This window comes from Zeus faber (genome assembly GCF_960531495.2).
Source record: "Zeus faber genome assembly, chromosome: 22".
In the NCBI taxonomy this organism is placed as follows: domain Eukaryota; kingdom Metazoa; phylum Chordata; class Actinopteri; order Zeiformes; family Zeidae; genus Zeus; species Zeus faber.
The window spans coordinates 4,934,395-4,954,128 of NC_137209.1; the positions used below are offsets into that span (position 1 = coordinate 4,934,395).

Genomic DNA, 19,734 nt, shown 5'->3' on the forward strand with positions numbered 1-19,734 from the left:
CAAACCACAAAGGAGACCAAATCGCTTCCCACTTGTGAAAGCCGATTCACTTGTTCACCATCTGATGCATCTGATCACTCTCATTTATGTTAAATTATCAAAATTATATCAATGTTCACTCCTAAAACAGCCAAGATAAACCATACTCAGATAATGAAACCAATATTCACAGCACTCGACAGTATTTAAATCAAATCAGCTTTTCCACATGTGATCAATCAATCGATAATACTCCATTAATTAGGAAATGCCTTAATTAGTCAGTCCGTTGCCAAGTCTCTCACTTAAAAATTGCAAATGCAATGTATGAAAAATAACTACTACAAACCTATAGGTGAAAACAAGCTAAAAACGTATATTATAACTAAATGTATAGCCATATAGGTAAATGCAGGTGAGGTCTGTTGAAAGAGTTTGTGGATAAAACCGTACTGGCCATTAACTGGTTCAACTGGATTCAGGATTCCAAAACGTTGTCATCCGCAAGCCTCAGTGTCTGTGAAGATCTGCCAGATGTGTTGTCATCTGCCCTTTGGATGACTACTACAAACCTATAGGTGAAAACAAGCTAAACACGTATATTATAACTAAATGTATAGACATATAGGTAAATGCAGGTGAGGTCTGTTGAAAGAGTTTGTGGATAAAACCGTACTGGCCTTTAACTGGTTCAACTGGATTCAGGATTCTAAAACGTTGTCATCCGCAAGCCTCAGTGTCTGTGAAGATCTGCCAGATGTCTTGTCATCTGCCCTTTGGATGATTCACTTCAGACTCATTCCATCTTCTCGGTCTTTCCCCCACCTTTCACTCAGCATAGTAAAAGAAAGGAAGAAAGAAAAAAGAAAAAGAACAACAGAAGAGTTCAGTGTCTTAGGCTCACTCTAAGTTCTTATAGACACTGTAATACAATTCAGTGTGACATACATTATCAACTTTATTATTTCGCGCGCACTTGAAATAAAACCATGCTTACCTTTTATCATGCAATGTATTTAAAGTCCAAAGAGTATATTAGTCAATCTGATATCACCTTTAATTAGTTATTTTTATTCTATTTATCTATTTATTTTTATTTAATTTTATTATTTTTATTCTATTGATCTATTTAATTTTATGTTATCTTATTATTTTTTCTTCTAACTACTGAGAGAAAGTAGTAGGGGAGGGGCTCAACACAGCCCCTCTTGTCAAGAGGAGTTAACTAAGTTCCATTCTCTATGAAGCACCACCCCTTGCTCCGCCTCTTAAATTTAGCAAAGGCTTCCAGTATGGACTGGTTGTCAGCGAGTGAACATCCTGTTTTGGCTCCCGTAGGAACAGCCAAGCTCACTGCCTCATAAATCATAGCTGTTTTTCTCACCCAGCAGCTGAAACACAAAAGCTCTTTTCTTGCATCAAAAACCAGCATCTCCCTTCACCCCAACAAGACTATGTGCTCTTTGAACCAGACAGGACTCACAGAAATCATCGCCCCACATCCCAAACATAAAAAGAAAAAAAAAAAAAAAAACACACACTAATCAAACAATTCACAAATCCTCCTTCCAATTCAGAGCAGGAGATTTTCTTTTCTTTTCTGGATGTGTACATGCATGTGTCGGCAGACTGTGGCTCTAGTCCTTCAGAAGGCTCATTTTGTTATCAAATATATAAAGTCCTGTAAAGGTTCATAGCCTTTATCAAATGTACAACCGTCCTTGGAAAAATGGCTCATATATATTTATCAAACGTCCTTAAAGAAAAAGGCTCATATATATTCATAAAACGTCCTTAAAGAAAGGCCCATAATCTTTATTATCAACTTTTCAAAGTCCGTAAACAGGCTCATATATGTTTATCACTCGAGGTGCAAGAAATTTTTCTCTTTATGTATTATTCAACTGCTCACCACATATGTATGCCTATTTAATAACACATATATTATATATATCACTTACACATACACAAAACATTACACAAAGCTTCACACATCTCCAGATGTGGCACTTTCACACTCACACACACAAAAAGAAAAAAAGAAAAGATATGTCTGTCCAACAACACATCTGATCCTCCAAAGACTTCAACAGCGCTTAGCTTTATGTTTTGACTTCGGCCAACTTCCACGCAGCATTTACACGTGTACACATGTCTTTCTGTTTAAGGAGATACGGGCCGTCTTCGTTAATCTTGCATGGTTATTCAAAGAACTTTTGGCTACTAGTTCTGCCATTCTACAATTACTTTTTACTTCAACTTTCTCCACATCTTTTAAGCCTTTAACGTTTACTTTTAACTTCAACTTTTATTTCTCTCGTCTCTATTCTCTATTTCAACTTAATTCTCTTTTTCTTCGTTTATTAATCTCTTATCCCCCTTATTTACATCTTTTACAACTTAATAAACCCCAATTTAGACGGAAACTCCCTTCGCACATCAATACATTATCTCTCATCTCCGCACAATCTGCTCTGCTCTTAGTGCAGCCTATCTGCACTAAACACAACCGCTTCAGACCACATACTGTAACAGCTCGTATTGTAAGTAAAAACTCACCCTTGAGACATTAAGTGGTATTTTCTGAAGCGGAGCGGCAGTGGCAGATGAGGCCCAACACATCCTGGTTCTTGACGCCACTTTGTAGTTTCTGGATGATTTTGATGTGTTGATGAAGAAGGAGTGACCACTGATGCTGACTTGATTCAAATAATAGTTTTATTACACAAATCAGCATCAAACCAGACTTGCCTAGGACGTCCAGGAGAGAACAAAGCCGGAAGTATTCTCTCGGGGAAGAAGTAAAAGACTTGTCCTTTATACTAGTACGGGGATCATGTAGCCCATCTGCTCACAATGCATAAGTCACAGTTCAGCACTGGTCCGACGTAAATCGGACACTCCACTTGATTGATCAAAAATAAACCTAACCCACCCACACATACACACACAAACACACACACACACAGGCACACACACTTCGGACTTTTACCCCTGAAAGATAGTGGACTTTCAAAATGCTTTATCAAAAAGCATGTCCTATACTTCTGTCTTGAAAGAATTAAAGATGATATACCTAAAATCTTTTCCTTGCGATATTGGTTTCTTCTAACTCTGAAGGTCATTCGAAGGTCTTCAGATGTTGGTTTTAATTGTACAAGGGTCGGATCAGAGAGGTGCTAAGGAGCAGCTCTCTGAGTGGATATATATATATACAGTGGGGCAAAAAAGTATTTAGTCAGCCACCAATTGTGCAAGTTCTCCCACTTAAAAAGATGAGAGAGGCCTGTTATTTTCATCAGAGGTATACCTCAACTATGAGAGACAAAATGAGAAAAAAAATCCAGAAAATCACATTGTCTGATTTTTTTAAAGAATTTAGTTGCAAATTATGGTGGAAAATAAGTATTTGGTGAATAACAAAAGTTCATCTCAATACTTTGTTATATACTCTTTGTTTGCAATGACAGAGGTCAAAAGTTTTCTGTAAGTCTTCACAAGGTTTTCATACACTGTTGCTGGTATTTTGGCCCATTCCTCCATGCAGATCTCCTCTAGAGCAATGATGTTTTGGGGCTGGGCAACACGGACTTTCAACTCCCTCCAAGCCTTTTCTATGGGTTTGAGATCTGGAGACTGCTAGGCCACTCCAGGACCTTGAAATGCTTCTTACGAAGCCACTCCTTCGTTGCCCAGGCGGTGTGTTTGGGATCATTGTCATGCTGAAAGACCCAGCCACGTTTCATCTTCAATGCCCTTGCTGATGGAAGGAGGTTTTCACTCAAAATCTCACAATACATGGCCCCATTCATTCTTTCCTTCACACGGATCAGTCGTCCTGGTCCCTTTGCAGAAAAACCGCCCCAAAGCATGATTTTTCCACCCCTATGCTTCACAATAGGTATGGTGTTCTTTGGATGCAACTCAGCTTTCTTTATCCTCCAAACACGAGAAGTTGAGTTTTTACCAAAAAGTTATATTTTGGTTTCATCTGACCATATGACATTCTTCCAATCCTCCTCTGGATTATCCAAATGCTCTCTAGCAAACTTCAGACGGGCCTGGACATGTACTGGTTTAATCAGGGGGACACGTCTGGCACTGCAGGATTTGAGTCCCTGGCGGCGTAGTGTGTTACTGATGGTAGCCTTTGTTACTTTGGTCCCAGCGCTCTGCAGGTCATTCACTAGGTCCCCCCGTGTGGTTCTGGGATGTTTGCTCACCATTCTTGTGATCATTTTGACCCCACGGGGTGAGATCTTGCGTGGAGCCCCTGATCGAGGGAGATTATCAGTGGTCTTGTATGTCTTCCATTTTCTAATAATTGCTCCCACAGTTGATTTCTTCACAACAAGCTGCTTACCTATGCAGATTCAGTTTTCCCAGCCTGGTGCAGTTCTACAATTTTGTTTCTGGTGTCCTTTGACAGCTCTTTGGTCTTGGCCATAGCTACATTCACAAAAATGGGGTCAAAAACCTTCAAGTCAGAACATCAATGCACTTTTCATCAGAAACTGATTGACACAAAATCACTTTTTTCTCTACCCATTGCATTAATAACGGAGTGGGTAATATGGGAATGGAGAGCTGCTGAAGACGTGCCCCGGCCCGTGCATTGCCTTTAGCATCCTATTTCAACTGTCCAGTCGTCAGACGAAGCGGAGGACGTCATCGTCATCATCAAAACCTTTTATGTAATTAAACTTTTGTGTCATTACAAGAATTTCCATTGGTGTGGTTTGCGTCAACTTTCGTTTTTGGCCATCAGACTCCAGCAAAGTTGAGGTCGACATCTGAACCTGCAATCTTGAGCATATCCTGAACAGGGGTTAGATCATTAAAATCCTCCTGATTGGGTTTCATCATGAATTCATAATTTGCATTTGTACTGTCATTGTTTGTTTTCATCATTCAATTGTTGTCATCATTAAGAACTTGTGTGTACAGCATAGTTTTAGTCATGGCGTTCTCTATGAGTCTTTGAGACAACCCTCCAATGCATGGAATACAACAACAACCACACGTAGCTATAATTGCAATAATTACTGCTAATGATATAAGGATTGATTGTAACATGCCACTCCATTTACCAAACATGCTCTCTAGACATTTGGTGAATAGATTATCTATCCCTGCATTTTCGGTCATCTCCTCAGACAAGGCTGTCAGTCCAACAAATGCTTTGGTCACTCTGCCGTCAGGAGCAGTGTTGTTTGGGATGAAAGTACAACATACGTCGCCAAACATCTTACAAATACCACCATCTTTAGCGAGCAACATATCCAATGCCATTCGAATTTGCTACGTCATCAAACTACTTTTATCCAATTGCTCTGCCAGACCCCTTATCCCATCCCGTGTACTGCTGAGGCAGCTAATCCCAAAGCAGCCCAAAGCAGCCCAAAGCCCAAAGTCCAAAGCCCAAAGCCCAAAGCAGCAAGGAAGACAGCTCCAAAGAAGAAATAAATTCATTCCGTCCCGTTGGACCCACAAAGGCTCTTTTCAGAGCCTTCCACACCCTCATAGAGAGCACGTCTTCGACAACTATCGATGGAAAAATTGGCATTTTAGAAACAATAATAATAATAAATCCATATTCAAAAGAAAATAACACTCATTGTTGGCTCAACACTGACTGCCTGTAGAGAGAATCATCTAAATAATTATAATATAATAATACTTGACAGTTTTTACTCATAATAAACATATTCCACTGCTAATACATAATAATAATATCAATTATTCAAGTTCAAGTTCAAGAGGTTATTTGTCACATACATATACATACGGTCATACATATATGCAGTGAAATGGCAATTATGTTCTTATATATATAGATATATATATAATAAAAAAACGTTTTTATATAATATATATTTATAAACTTTAAAATAAAAATTAAATGTTCATTCATTTAATTATTCATTTCAGTTATTTATGTTGATGTCATAGTATAAGATTTCACTTCATATATATATTTTTAAAATTACATTATATTAGAATACATATTTTTCTCTACTCCATGACACATATTTAGCATATAAATATATCATCAGTGTTTATTGAAAATAACTCCATGAACTAATAAAAAACGTCAACCATTCAAAATGTTTTGGCGGAACTTTCATGAATCATGGTCACGTGACAACCGCCATGGACCAATCAGCACACAGCACGAGCGCAGAAGGGACTATATATATATCTGAGCTCCACCGCTGCGATTCATTCTTGTTCCTAAACCAGTTGAGAGTAGCCTGAGCGATGGCCAGAACCAAGCGGACCGCCCGTAAATCCACCAGGGGGGAAGGCTCCCAGGAAGCAACTTGCAACCAAAGCTGCCCGTAATAGCGCCAAGCGAGTCAAGAAGCCTCACCGTTACAGGCCCAGTACCGTGGCTCTCAGAAATCCACCGAGCTGCTCATCCGCAAGCTGCCCTTCCAGCGCCTGGTCAGAGAGATCGCTCAGGACTTCAAGACCGACCTGCGCTTCCAGAGCTCCGCTGTCATGGCTCTTCAGGAGGCCAGCGAGGCTTACCTGGTCGGTCTATTCGAGGACACCAGCCTGTGCGCCATCCACGCCAAGAGTCACTCGTGCCCAAGGACATCCAGCTGGCCCACCGCATCCGGGGAGAGTGCGCCTAGACACACGCGCCGCACTTCAACACAAACACCTCTTTTAAGGGCCACCACACAGTCTTCAAAGATATGAATTCATTATAAAGGTGACACAAAGGTGGTCGATCCGATAATGGTTGCACATTGTTTGCACAATCCCACGTTGTGCTTGTCGGTATGTCATGTTCAATAGCGTAAAACGATATGAATTTTTTGAATAAAAAATATTAATACAATTTAGTGATATTGTGTTTATATAAACTCTTAATTTACCAAAATTTGTTTTCAAACCTCAAACACCGTGTTCTTGTCCTCGGCATTCCCGGTGTCACTTGCAAACTCTACCCAATCACTTTGAGGGGTCACAGAGCCTCATTTACATCAGGATTCTATAAAGGAAACAGCACCACTAGAAACTGGTCATTAGTGCCTTGTCTCCTTGTACCTTCATAATGCCAGAACCCACCAAGTCAGCGCCCAAGAAGGGCTCCAAGAAAGCCCTATCCAAGACCGCCAGCAAGTACGGCAAGAAGCGCAGAAAGACCAGGAAGGAGAGCTACGTCATCTATGTGTACAAGGTCCTGAAGCAGGTCCACCCGGATACTATGTTCTTTAAGCGCATCGCCGGTGAGGCCTGTCGTCTGGCCCACTACAACAAGCGCTCCAGCATCACTTTCAGGGAGATCCAGACCGCCGTCCACCTGCTGCTCCCCTTAGAGCTGGCCAAGCACGCCGTGTCTGAGGGCACCAAGGCTGTTACCAAGTACACCAGCTCCAAGTAATCCGAGTGCTCACCCTGAAACCAAAGGTCCTTTTCAGGACCACCCACGCTTTCTCACAAAGGCTTTTCCATTTCTCAAAAGTCACATGATACAAGTGCATTATTCATTCTTGTATGTTTATAAATATATTATGAACACACCAGTAAAGATTACATTTCATACAATGATTACTCTAGATTTTGTTATATTAATTCATAAATATTAATTATCAGCTATTAAATATAAGTTTATACCTGTATTGTTCAACCAACATGGATTCCTATATATCTATAGGAATATATATATATTTAGTGGCACGGTGGCGCAGTGCATTGCACTGCTGCCTCACAGCAAGAAGCTCCTGGGTTCAATTCCCTCCTGGGGCACTGTTGGCCTTGTGCTCTGGTGGGTTATCTCCCAAATGGGAGCCTTTCTGTGTGGAGTTTGCATGTTCTCCCCGTGCTCACATGGGGTTTCCTCCACCTCACGTCAGTAAGGGCCCAAAAACATGCACCCATCATTGTCTGACCAGCAATGGACATTTATCACCTGGTCCCCGGGCGCGTCCACAAATGCTGCCCGCTGTGCCCCCAGAGGAAGGACAAGCCAGGATGGGTCAAAAGCAGAGAATCCATTTCACCGGCCAGCGTGTGTGCAAGCATGTGGTGTGTTGCGTGATAGATAAAGACTGTTTCTTCTTAATCTCTGCATATGTTTATTTGGTTTTCAATTTATGGGAAACATAAAACAAAACAAATACGGCGCATATACAAGCAATACTCCACTTATCTATATCCATGTTTGACATTGAATAGAATCGATTCATAGGAAGCAAAGCATAAATATAAAGCTGCAGCTTCATCTAATACGGAATTCATAAGTCATCCATGTTTGACATTAAATAATAGAATACTAAATCAATTCAGAGCATAGCTCTGAGCTCGGTGCGGGTGACGGCATCACGGATCACGTTCTCCAAGAACACCTTGAGAACACCGCGGGTCTCCTCGTAGCTCAGACCTGAGATATGCTTCACACCGCCACGGCGAGCCAGACGGCGGATAGCGGGCTTGGTGATTCCCTGGATGTTATCGCGGAGAACTTTGCGGTGGCGCTTGGCGCCTCCTTCCCCGAGTCCCTTGCCTCCTTTGCCACGACCGCTCATGTTCGCAGGACGAGTAGAACAAGCTGTAATGACTCCCTGTGCTTCAGTCCCGGTGTTAAAGCTTCGCAGCGGACGTAGAGGAGGCCACACTGGCCCTACGCTGCAAGTCATACAAACATGCTTTAGTCTTTCTGTTGGAAAATTTATTTCAATAATATCTCAAAAATAAACAGTGTATAAAAATGATAATATTGCAGACAAAATGCAGTTCTACCTCTTTTAATAAGTTACTATTCTTTTTCCTAAGGTATTTTGCCACTTCATTTAAAAATTACTCACAATACAATTTGCATCTTCACTGTGTTCTTTGTTCCAATTGAAGTGGATTCATTTTACATTTCATTAGCACCATTTCTATCTTGCAGAACTGAGTTATTCCTATCCAGTGTGATGTTTTTTAACAAATCAGATAAGGTCAGATGGAAAATCAAAGTAACTGATCCTGATCCATCTACAATTTTACTAAAACATAACTTAGTTATATGAACCATACAAATGTTTACTACAAGTTCACAATATTTCGCACACCTCCTGCTCTGGATCATCGTAGCTCCTTTCTTAATTGTTAGACTGAAGGCAGAGTATGCCCTCCTTCAGTTTCAGGGACCCCAGTTGGGCCGTCTTCCGAGGAGCTCCCAGGTGGTGGTCAGCTTCTTCTCTCCCTTCCACTGGTACTAGATCGTCGCCGTCTGTCTGGCCCTGGGGACCGACTGTGACACCCCGGCCTGCGTTAGTACGGGACGATTCATCAAATGTAGTACGATAATGAATGTAGCTGACGGACCGCTGAGTCTCGAGTCCTAAGGGGACTTGTAATAGGATAAGAATGCTTGTGTCGACTCGTCGTAAGAAAATTAAAACATACTGCCTCCCAGGTGCAATATTCAATGAGATCAATCACAAAAAAAACGCAATTATATCGGCAAATCCGACAGCAACTCAAGTCACTGCGCATGTAGTTTCTTTGATATTCACAGAGAACAATCACAACTGCTAAAGAAGGATTCCACTGAACTCTTAGACGCACTAGACGAATTAGAAGTTAAATCATTCATCCGTGGACTTAATTGCTATTTGTATTTAACTGACAAATACACTTACAAATACAATTTCTTAATGGGCAAAATTGGAATTATTGTGAGATGAAATGCATGCAAGCATATAAATGAAAAAAACATTGATTGAAGTTAGCTCTGTACCTTATATTGAGCCCCATCATTACAATTATTGTCAGATATTATAGAGTGCCCTATATAACCAGAATCATTTTGATTAGCTCTTATTTAAATGTGACTAGTTGCCTAGTTGTTGAAAAAATGCTCAGAAGTTGAGTTAATGATTATTGTGATATCACCTAGAGACATTGCTATCAGAGAACCCTGGAGTGTTTTCTTTATGATACTGCCTGTTTGCAATATCTGCAGGAAGCACATTAAGTGCCCCAGGACTTTACCATGGCTACAAAGCCAGCTACAAAAGCATTGTTCACAAAAAGCCTTGTTTGACAACCTCACATGTCATTTGATGCTCTACATCAACAAGTTGAAGGTGTATTACAGAAAGTGGGCTTTTATTTGAATGCAAGAAAATAAAAATATATACTAGCTTGGATCAAGGCCATGGACAGCTGACTGAGATTTTGCCTACAACCAATCAAACTAAAGCTGCCGTTCTGTTTTTTGAGGCAACATCAGATGTGCTTGGCTCATTGGTCTAGGTGGTGGGTGTGAGAGGTTCCATGGTGTAATGGTTAGCACTTTGGACTTTGAATCCAGTGATCCGAGTTCAAATCTCGGTAGAACCTACTTCAGTTGAGTTCTACTCTTTGCTCTCCTAAAGTCCACTGACACACCTCTATGAATTCAGGTCACACATTCTAAGCACTTCAACAAGCATTGTCCTTGTTTGACAACTCATTCCATGCCCTGCTTTAACAAGTTGATTGTGTATTACAGAAAGTGAGCTTTTATTTGAATGCAAGAACTCCTTAATTGTGCAGAGCTTGATAAAAGTATTTGAAATCAATAAGCAATCAATGAAAACTTGCCCATTAAAATGCCTTTGGCACAAAGCTGTATGCTATTTCTTCAGAACCGGCCTGAGTTAATTTTGCATCCCTATTTTCCTTCATTCTAACCTGCATCCGAAGTAGGTCATTGTGAACCAGGACGAAATTGTTTGTTTTACAGTAACAGTTTGCCTGTCAAAATAAACTTGATTGAATCAGTGCCATCTCATGGGAAAAAAGCTATACAAGCTTGGATTATAGATATAAACCACTGACACCTGACTCTCCTGAGATTTTTCCTACAACAACCAAAGGCTGCCATTAAGGTTTTTGAGGCATGTTGGTCTAGTGGCATGATTCACGCTTTGGGTTAAAGATACGAAGATTTTGTCTTATCATGTCAACAAAATCCACAACCAACTCACGCATAGGACCTGTCGGAGTTGGAATGTGACCGGGTGGACTCATCACACCCTCCAAACATTGTTTTTAAGACAGATTGTACATCTGCTTTTGACATAATCAATTTGCTCAAGCAAATACGGTTCCCAAAAACCATACACTTTTGTGATTTTTCTCCTTACCTCCCCCCTTGCAACATGGGATAACCCATGTGCTTCCTTAATCATCAGACCTAGTAGGTCGGGGGGTGCTACCATCAGTCCTTCATGATTTCTCAAACAGACCAGCAGAATCTTGTGTGGCCCCTCGGTCCAACCATAATTGTTTAACTATGGCTGACGCCTCTTCTTGCATCGCAATCAATTCTCTGAGCGTGATTTTATCTTCCAGGTCCGCTTCATGGGTGACCAGAAGAACCTTGCCTGCTTTGTTTGCTCCTGTAACTGCTTTTGCAGACTCATCAGCCGCTTTGTTATCTTGTGTGACCCTTGACGTGTCCATTTTGTGTGCTGCACACTTAGCTACAGCTATTTCCTTTGGTTTCATCATTGCATGCAACAATTTCCTAATCTGGGCATGATGATGTATCGGAGAACCATCGGTTTTCTTAAATCCTTGATTTTTCCACACTGATCCAAATAAATGACACACATTATGTGCATATGCAGAATCTGTATATATTGTCACTCGCTTGCCTTCGGCCAATAGACAAGCTACAGTCAGGACCAAAAGCTCAGCAAGCTTTGCAGAAGCAGGTTGTGGTATTACTTCTGCTTTCTCAACAACAAATTAAGTTCCCTGGGCTTCGACTGCTGCGTAAACAGCACTACATGTTTCTCCTATACGAGAGCAGGACCCATCAGTCCAATACTCCACATCTGACACATGCAGTGGGAAAGCTTGCAAGTCTGATCTGAGCTTTGCATATCTCTCTACTTCCTGAACACAGTCATGTGGCTCTCCATCCTCTGGTGTTGGTAAATTCTCAGCTAGATTTACCATGACACACCATACTAAGGTGACATCTTCCTGCTCTAAGAGCCTATAATAGCCTCTTGGCCTAGACATAGTCAATGTACATTTACCGAAGTTCAAAAGATTTCAGAGACTTTGATGGGTAAGAATTGTCACTGGGTAACCCATAGTTACTGATGATGCTTTATCATACAGTAGATAAACTCCCACCATTGCTCTGTAGCACTGTTGTACCCCCAATTATACTTCTGAATAGCGGTAGAATAATCCGAAACAGGTTGAGGGCTTGTCCCTGTACCTGTGGGCTGACAAAGAACTGCACATGCATATTTGCCTGCAGTGGACGTAGCCACATACAGCAAAAAGTTTTGAGAGTAGTCTGGCAGCGCTAACGCTAGAGCTTCTTGTAGCCTCTATCTGATCGTTTCAAATGCCATAAGACCTTCCTGCGTCCAGGTGAGGTTGCAATGGAGTTGAGCATTCCCAGTCTCTTTTATCATGGCTCTGAAAGGCCTTGTTAGGCAGGCATAATCTTCTGCCCAAGCTGAAGAATATCCTGCAATACCATTAAACATCATCTTCTCTCTGACTGTTCTAGGCTTTGGTGTCTTTCGAATAGCTTCCAAATGACTGTCAGAGATTCGTCTGTGTCCATGGGTTATTGTTTGACCGAAATAAATTACTTTTTCTTGATAATACTGTAGCTTCTTCTGAGAAGCCTTGTGTCCTTTGTCTGCCAATAGCTGTAACAGTTTGATTGAGTCCTCATGGCACGTTTCCATATCTGGTGAACAGATGACGATGTCGTCCACATACTGACAGTACTTTTCAAGATCTCATCAATCCCAGCCAAGTCATCCAGCAACACTTTATTGAAAATGTGCGGGCTATGTTCTAATCCTTGGGGGAGCCTCTTGTACTTGAAGGTTTGTCCTTTGTATGTCAATCCAAACAACCCTTGACTTTCTTCGCTTAATGGAACACAGAAAAATGCTCCACACAAATCCAGCACTGTGAAGTGTGTAGCCTCTGGAGGAATTCGGGCTAGCAAGGCATGTGGATTTGATCTGGATTCTTTCAAGGCAATATAGGCGTATTGCTCTGAGGATCCAAACATATTTCCACTACACCTGCTTTTCACAGTCCTTCAATTTTTGGTTCAATCCCTTTGATTCTTTCCTCCTTTAGTGGGTATTGGTTCATCCAAGGAGGTTTGGTTCCTGGTCTCAGTTCAACTCTCACCGGTTGGGCTGACTTCACTAGTTCGATGTCAGTACTATGTGACCACAAACATTCTGGAATATGTTGCAGCGTCTCCTTTCTCACACTGTCTGAGTCAAATTTAGCGCTGAACATTGACTCATGTGTCATCTGTATCATTTGTGGTTGTCCTTGTCCTTGAGCTGAAATCATGATTTTCATGAACTTCTGATCTTCACTTATCCAGATAGCAAGATTCTACTTTTTTGGTGAAAAAATGGCTTCCTCAGCTTCTGCCATCGTTTCTCCAATATGCTTCTGCTCAAATCCTTCAGCCACCATTAAAGTCTCATGTGGCACACTTTTCTCAATGTCGTACTCTTTACCTCTACCTCTCCATGTATGTGGTTGGTCAAAAACTGGCTGTGGAAAGGAGAAAGTGAGGACCACAGCTGGTAGAACCTAAATCTGTCCTTGCTGTGGTTGAGGTGGTAATTGATTTTGTTGTGACTGGCTCTGCATAACCACAAGTTGTTTCTTTTTCTTGTTATTATTATCCACCAACTGTATTTGGTTGAGTTTTCTCAGAGTCTCCTGTTCTTGTTCCTCTTCTTTGTACTGTGGGAGCTTAGGTACAACTATATGGTTGTTAAGCCTTGCCCATCTCTATTATTTGTTCATCCTCATCTTTGAAGAGAAAGCTGCCCTCCTGTGTAATCACTGGGAGCTTGGGATAAACATCAGTGCACTTCACCTCCTTCTCATAAGGTGGGGGCTTCTGTACAGATGCTGTATGTGAGAAGGGTGTGGAATCTTCTCCATCAATTTTTCAGTTTCCTTTTCATTTTTCTTTATTTCTTGTCTACTTTGTTCTCTGGCTGGTGGCACGGTGGCGCAGTGCATTGCATTGCTGCCTCACAGCAAGAAGGTCCTGGGTTCGATTCCCGCCTGGGGAGCTGTTGGCACCGTGCGCCGGCGGGTTATCTCCCAAATAGGAGCTTTTCTGTGTGGAGTTTGCATGTTCTCCCCATGCTCACATGGGGTTTCCTCCACCTCACGTCAGTAAGGACCCCCACCAAAAACATACACCCATCATCGTCTGACCAGCGATGGACATTTATCCCGTCCACATATGCTGCCCACTGCTCCTGGCTGTGCCCTCGGAGGAAGGACAACCCAGGATGGGTCAAAAGCAGGGAATCCATTTCACCGGCCACCATCAAAGCGTGTGTGTGTGCAGCTTCGAACCATGTCTGTCCCTCCAATACGAACAGCTGCACAATGCCAAGTTCTGTGCGTCTCTTTCCTTTCTTGCCCTTCTTTTGATTTACTTTATATGTGGACACAAGCACCTGCATTGTTTTAATCACATCCGGGTTAAGAGTTCCTTCAACTGGCCATGGTTGTTCAATGTCCGCCCAACGCTTACTCCATTTTCCTGATATTTTGGAATATCTTTAATAAGGGGAATATTCATTCGCTCTACATCAATAGGAGTGATTACTTGTGTAATTTTAGTATCCATTTTTGACATCCTAATGACCCTCTTACTTTTCTTTTATTGTAAATCGAATTGACTTATTTTAAAATTTGTTTATAAAGCACCGTGTAATCACACTCAACCAAAAACAGCTGAATTTGCCAACCACAAAGGAGACTAAATCGCTTCCCACTTGTGAAAGCCAATTCACTTGTTCACCATCTGATGCATCTGATCACACTCATTTATGTTAAATTATCAAAATTATATCAATGTTCACTCCTAAAAAAGCCAAGATAAACCATACTCAGATAATGAAACCAATATTTACAGCACTCGACAGTATTTAAATCAATCAGCTTTTACACATGTGATAAATCAATCAATAATACTCCATTAATTAGGCAAATGCCTTAATTAGTCAGTCCGTTGCCAAGTCTCTCACTTAATAATTGCAAATGCCATGTATGAAAAATAACTACTACAAACCTATAGGTGAAAACAAGCTAAACACGTATATTATAACTAAATGTATAGACATATAGGTAAACGCAGGTGAGGTCTGTTGAAAGAGTTTGTGGATAAAACCGTACTGGCCTTTAACTGGTTAAACTGGATTCAGGATTCTAAAACGTTGTCATCCGCAAGCCTCAGTGTCTGTGAAGATCTGCCAGATGTGTTGTCATCTGCCCTTTGGATGATTCACTTCGGACTCATTCCATCTTCTCTGTCTTTCCCCCACCTTTCACTCAGCATAGTAAAAGAGAGGAAGAAAGAAAAAAGAAAAAGAACAACAGAAGAATTCAGTGTCTTAGGCTCACTCTAAATTCTTATACACACTGTAATACAATTCAGTGTGACATACATTATCAACTCTATTATTTCCCGTGCACTTGAAATAAAACAATGCTTACCTTTTATCATGCAATGTATTTAAAGTCCAATGAGTATATTAGTCAATCTGATATCACCTTTAATTAGTTATTTTTATTCTATTTATCTATTTAATTTTATGTTATCTTATTATTTTTTCTTCTAACTACTAAGAGAAAGGAGTAGGGGGTGGGGGCTAAACACAGCCCCTCTTGTCAAGAGGAGTTAACTAAGTTCCATTCTGTATGAAGCACCACACCTTGCTCCGCCTCTTAAATTTAGCAAAGGCTTCCAGTATGAACTGGTCGTCAGCGAGTGAACGTCCTGTTTTGGCTCCGGTAGGAACAGCCCAGCTCACTCCATCATAAATCATAGCTGTTTTTCTCACCCAGCAGCCGAAACACGAAACCTCTCTTCTTGCATCAACAACCAGCGTCTCCCTTCACCCCAACAAGGCTATGTGCTCTTTTAAGCCGACAGGACTCACAGAAATCACCGCCACACACACCCCAAGCATAAAAAGAAAAAGAAAAAACCCACACACTAATCAAACAATTCACAAATCCTACTTCCAATTCAGAGCAGGAGATTCTCTTTTCTTTTCTGGATGTGTACATGCATGTGTAGGCAGACTGTGGCTCTAGTCCTTCAGAAGGCTCATTTTGTTATCAAATATATAAAGTCCTGTAAAGGTTCATAGCCTTTGTCAAACGTACAACTGTCCTTGGAAAAATGGCTCATATATATTTATCAAACGTCCTTAAAGAAAAAGGCTCATATATATTCATCAAACATCCTTAAAGAAAGGCCCATAATCTTTATTGTCAACTTTACAAAGTCCGTAAACAGGCTCATATATGTTTATCACTCGAGGGGCAAGAAATTTTTCTCTTTATGTATTATTCAACTGCTCACCACATATGTATGCCTATTTAATAACACATATATTATATATATATCACTTACACATACACAAAACTTTACACAAAGCTTTTCACACATCTGTAGCTGTGGCACTTTCACACTCACACACACAAAAAGAAAAAAAAGAAAAAGATATGTCTGTCCAACAACACATCTGATCCTCCAAAGACTTCAACAGCGCTTAGCTTTATTTTTTGACGTCGACTCATTTATACTTTTCTAATTTCATCAAAATTTTAACTTTGGCCAAAGTTTGAACAAATTATCTTTTTCATCAGATTCTCTTGTCATGCATGTTCACTAGTTCTCCTGGGCAGGTTCAGCCCTGTTTTTCCCCACTTTTCTCAAACTTTATTTTTCATCTTTTAAGCCTTTAACTTGTAATTGTTTTTACTTCACTTTTCATCTTTTTCATTTTACTTTAGGCTTTTAACTATTATCTCTTTTTCACTTTATTTTCATCTTTTTCATCCTCATTCATATAATATTATATTTAGTCAATTCCCCTGGCCAGGGTTATTTCCTCTTTGTTTTTCCCACCTAGATTTGACTATATTATATTTTCATTCGGCCAACTTTCACGCAGCATTTAATGTACACATGTCTTTCTGTTTAAGGCCGTCTTCGTTAATCTTGCATGGTTATTTAAAGAACTTTTACTTTTTACTTCAACTTTCTCCACATCTTTTAACCCTTTAATGTTTACCTTTAACTTCATCTTTATTTCTCTCGTCTCAATTCTCTATTTCAACTTAATTCTCTTTTTCTTGATTTATTATTCTCTTATCCCCCTTATTTATATCTTTTACAACTTAATAAACCCAATTTAGACGGAAACTCACTTTGCACATCAACACATCATCACTCATCTCTGCACAATCTGTTCTGCTCTTAGTGCTCCTATCTGCACAAAACGCACACAAAACCGCTTCAGACCACATACTGTAACAGCTCGTATCGTAAGTAAAAACTCCCCGTTGAGGCATTAAGTGGTATCTTCTGAAGCGGGGCGGCAGTGGCAGATGAGGCCCAACACATCCTGGTTCTTGACGCCACTTTGTAGTTTCTGGATGATTTTGATGTGTTGATGAAGAAGGAGTGACCACTGATGCTGACTTGATTAAAATAATAGTTTTATTACACAGCAACAAACCAGACTTGCCTAGGACGTCCAGGAGAGAACAAAGCCGGAAGTATTCTCTCGGGGAAGAAGTAAAAGACTTGTCCTTTATACTAGTACGGGGATCATGTAGCCCATCTGCTCACAATGCATAAGTCACAGTTCAGCACTGGTCCGACGTAAATCTACACATTTCCTCCTCTGGCCAGGCTGGAGGCATCAACACATTTCACTCTCCCATAGGGCCTCTGAAAGGACACGTTATTTTTGTTCTCCGTATGACATGGATGCAGTAAATTAAAAGTAACATACGTTAGTAATTATACCATACAATCACTATACAATGGGCTCTGATTCTTGAGAACCCAGGGCCCTCATTCAGACACCTTAATGTTTACAAAAACAACCAGTAAAATAGGTGCATTGCAATGTAAATATTCAACTTATGAATGCGATATTTTGGAAGCTTTTAGCAAAGTTACACAACATTGCAAAGATAAAATCTCCAAATTCTCAGTAATGACGCACCGCGCTGTGACTTGATTGGTCCAGCGCCGGGCAGCTGCTGTTATTCGAACATGCCGCCAAAAGTAACGGACAATAAAACAATGGCATTGAATCTTAATTATTTTTTAACTCTGCTTAAACAGACACTTAATATATGAATTACGTCAATATTACAATACTATTCAACAGAATGGCTGTAATTGGTGTCAGGGAATTTTAATATTGAGTTTACAAGCGAGCTAGATTATGTGATGTTGATGTGGTGTATGACAATAACCGTAACTTGATTTATAGGAAAGTTAAGTAGGTTCACAAGATTTACTCTCTACAAAGATGTGGGTGGCTCTTAAAATAACATTTGGGTTGTATTTTGGAAGTGATCGAGCAGGTTTACTTTGACTTGGCAGCCTTCTCGGTCTTCTTTGGGAGCAGAACAGCCTGGATGTTGGGCAGGACGGCGCCCTGAAAGATGATCACTCCACCCAGCAGCTTGTTGGGCTCCTCGTCAGCCAGCTGCAGGTGACGGGGGATGATGCGGTCTTCTTGTTGCCACGGGCAGCGTTTCCAGCCAACTCCAATATCTCAGCGGTCGGGTAGTCTAGCATGGCTGCCAGGTAGACAGAGCGCCGGCACCGACGCGCCGGGCATAGTTGCCCTTGCGCAGAAGCCTGTGAACGCGGCTGATGGGGAACTGGAGACCGGCACGGGAAGAGCGAGTCTTTGCCTTTGCTCTGGCTTTGCTGCCCTGTTTGCTTCTTCCAGACATGATCACAATGGCTTCTAACGAGTAGAAGGTGATCGGATCGTTCTACAGCGCTGGAATAAAGCCTTGCAGGAACGATCTGATTGGTCAGCGTTGACCCGAGTTTTTCGTCAAATCAGAATCAAGTTTCAGTTCCGCCACACTGCAAATCCAAAGCAGTAGTTTGTGTCCGTAAGCTAGTGATTTTTTTATGTATTTTGTCTCAGAAATCAAATTATTTATATCCACATTGTGCTTTTTTTATTCATTGATTATAGTATTTATAAATACACAGCTTGGTGTTCTAGGTGTACAAACTGGTTTAAACAATGCTAATTATGAATCACATTATATATTTCATTAAAATCTTTAAGGTTTCTTTTTTGATTTTAATTATTTTCTGCACCACAGTTGTGAGTTGATATTCACAATTTGAAACAAGATTATCTTGTCGCAAAATTCTGTGTGGCCCACTGAGCTCTCTCCCTCTCGGTAGCGCCTATCTTATAACGAAATAATGAATAGTTGAATGTAATTCAATTCAGGGCCAATTTGAAACTTGCATGAAGAAAATCACAATATTTATTTTAGAAAAGCAATCGTTCTTGAAAAGGAAACGCAAAAAGGGCTGAGGATGGTGGGAATGAATGGATAAAATTAATAATTTGTTCGTGGAACTTTGCCTCAGCCTCTGTCGAAAGGCTGTCTATATTGGAGCTTCCAAGATGCCACTGATCAGTCATCCACTCTGTCTTTTTGCTTTTTGGTGGCGCTTTTCCACACAGTGTTTCTGCACCCCACTTAATGTGTCCCACCCAATGATCAAAAAGAAACCTAACCCACCCACACAGACACACACACACACACACAGGCACACACACTTCAGACTTTTACCGCTGAAAGATAGTGGACGTTCAAAATGCTTTATCAAAAAGCATGTCCTATACTTCTGTCTTGAAAGAATTAAAGATGATATACTTAAAA

General features: G+C 40.7%; 1 protein-coding gene across 1 annotated transcript; it reads right to left on the minus strand.

Moving 5' to 3' along the window:
- Nucleotides 1-18,398: 18,398 nt before the first annotated feature.
- Nucleotides 18,399-18,774, minus strand: LOC307247068 (histone H2A-like; the record flags this gene model as incomplete). The annotated part of the gene is made up of 2 exons (XM_080023134.1): nucleotides 18,399-18,550; nucleotides 18,642-18,774. 2 exons carry the CDS (start codon nucleotides 18,772-18,774, stop codon nucleotides 18,399-18,401), a joined length of 285 nt encoding a protein of 94 aa, XP_079879260.1.
- Between the last annotated feature and the right edge of the window lie 960 nt (nucleotides 18,775-19,734).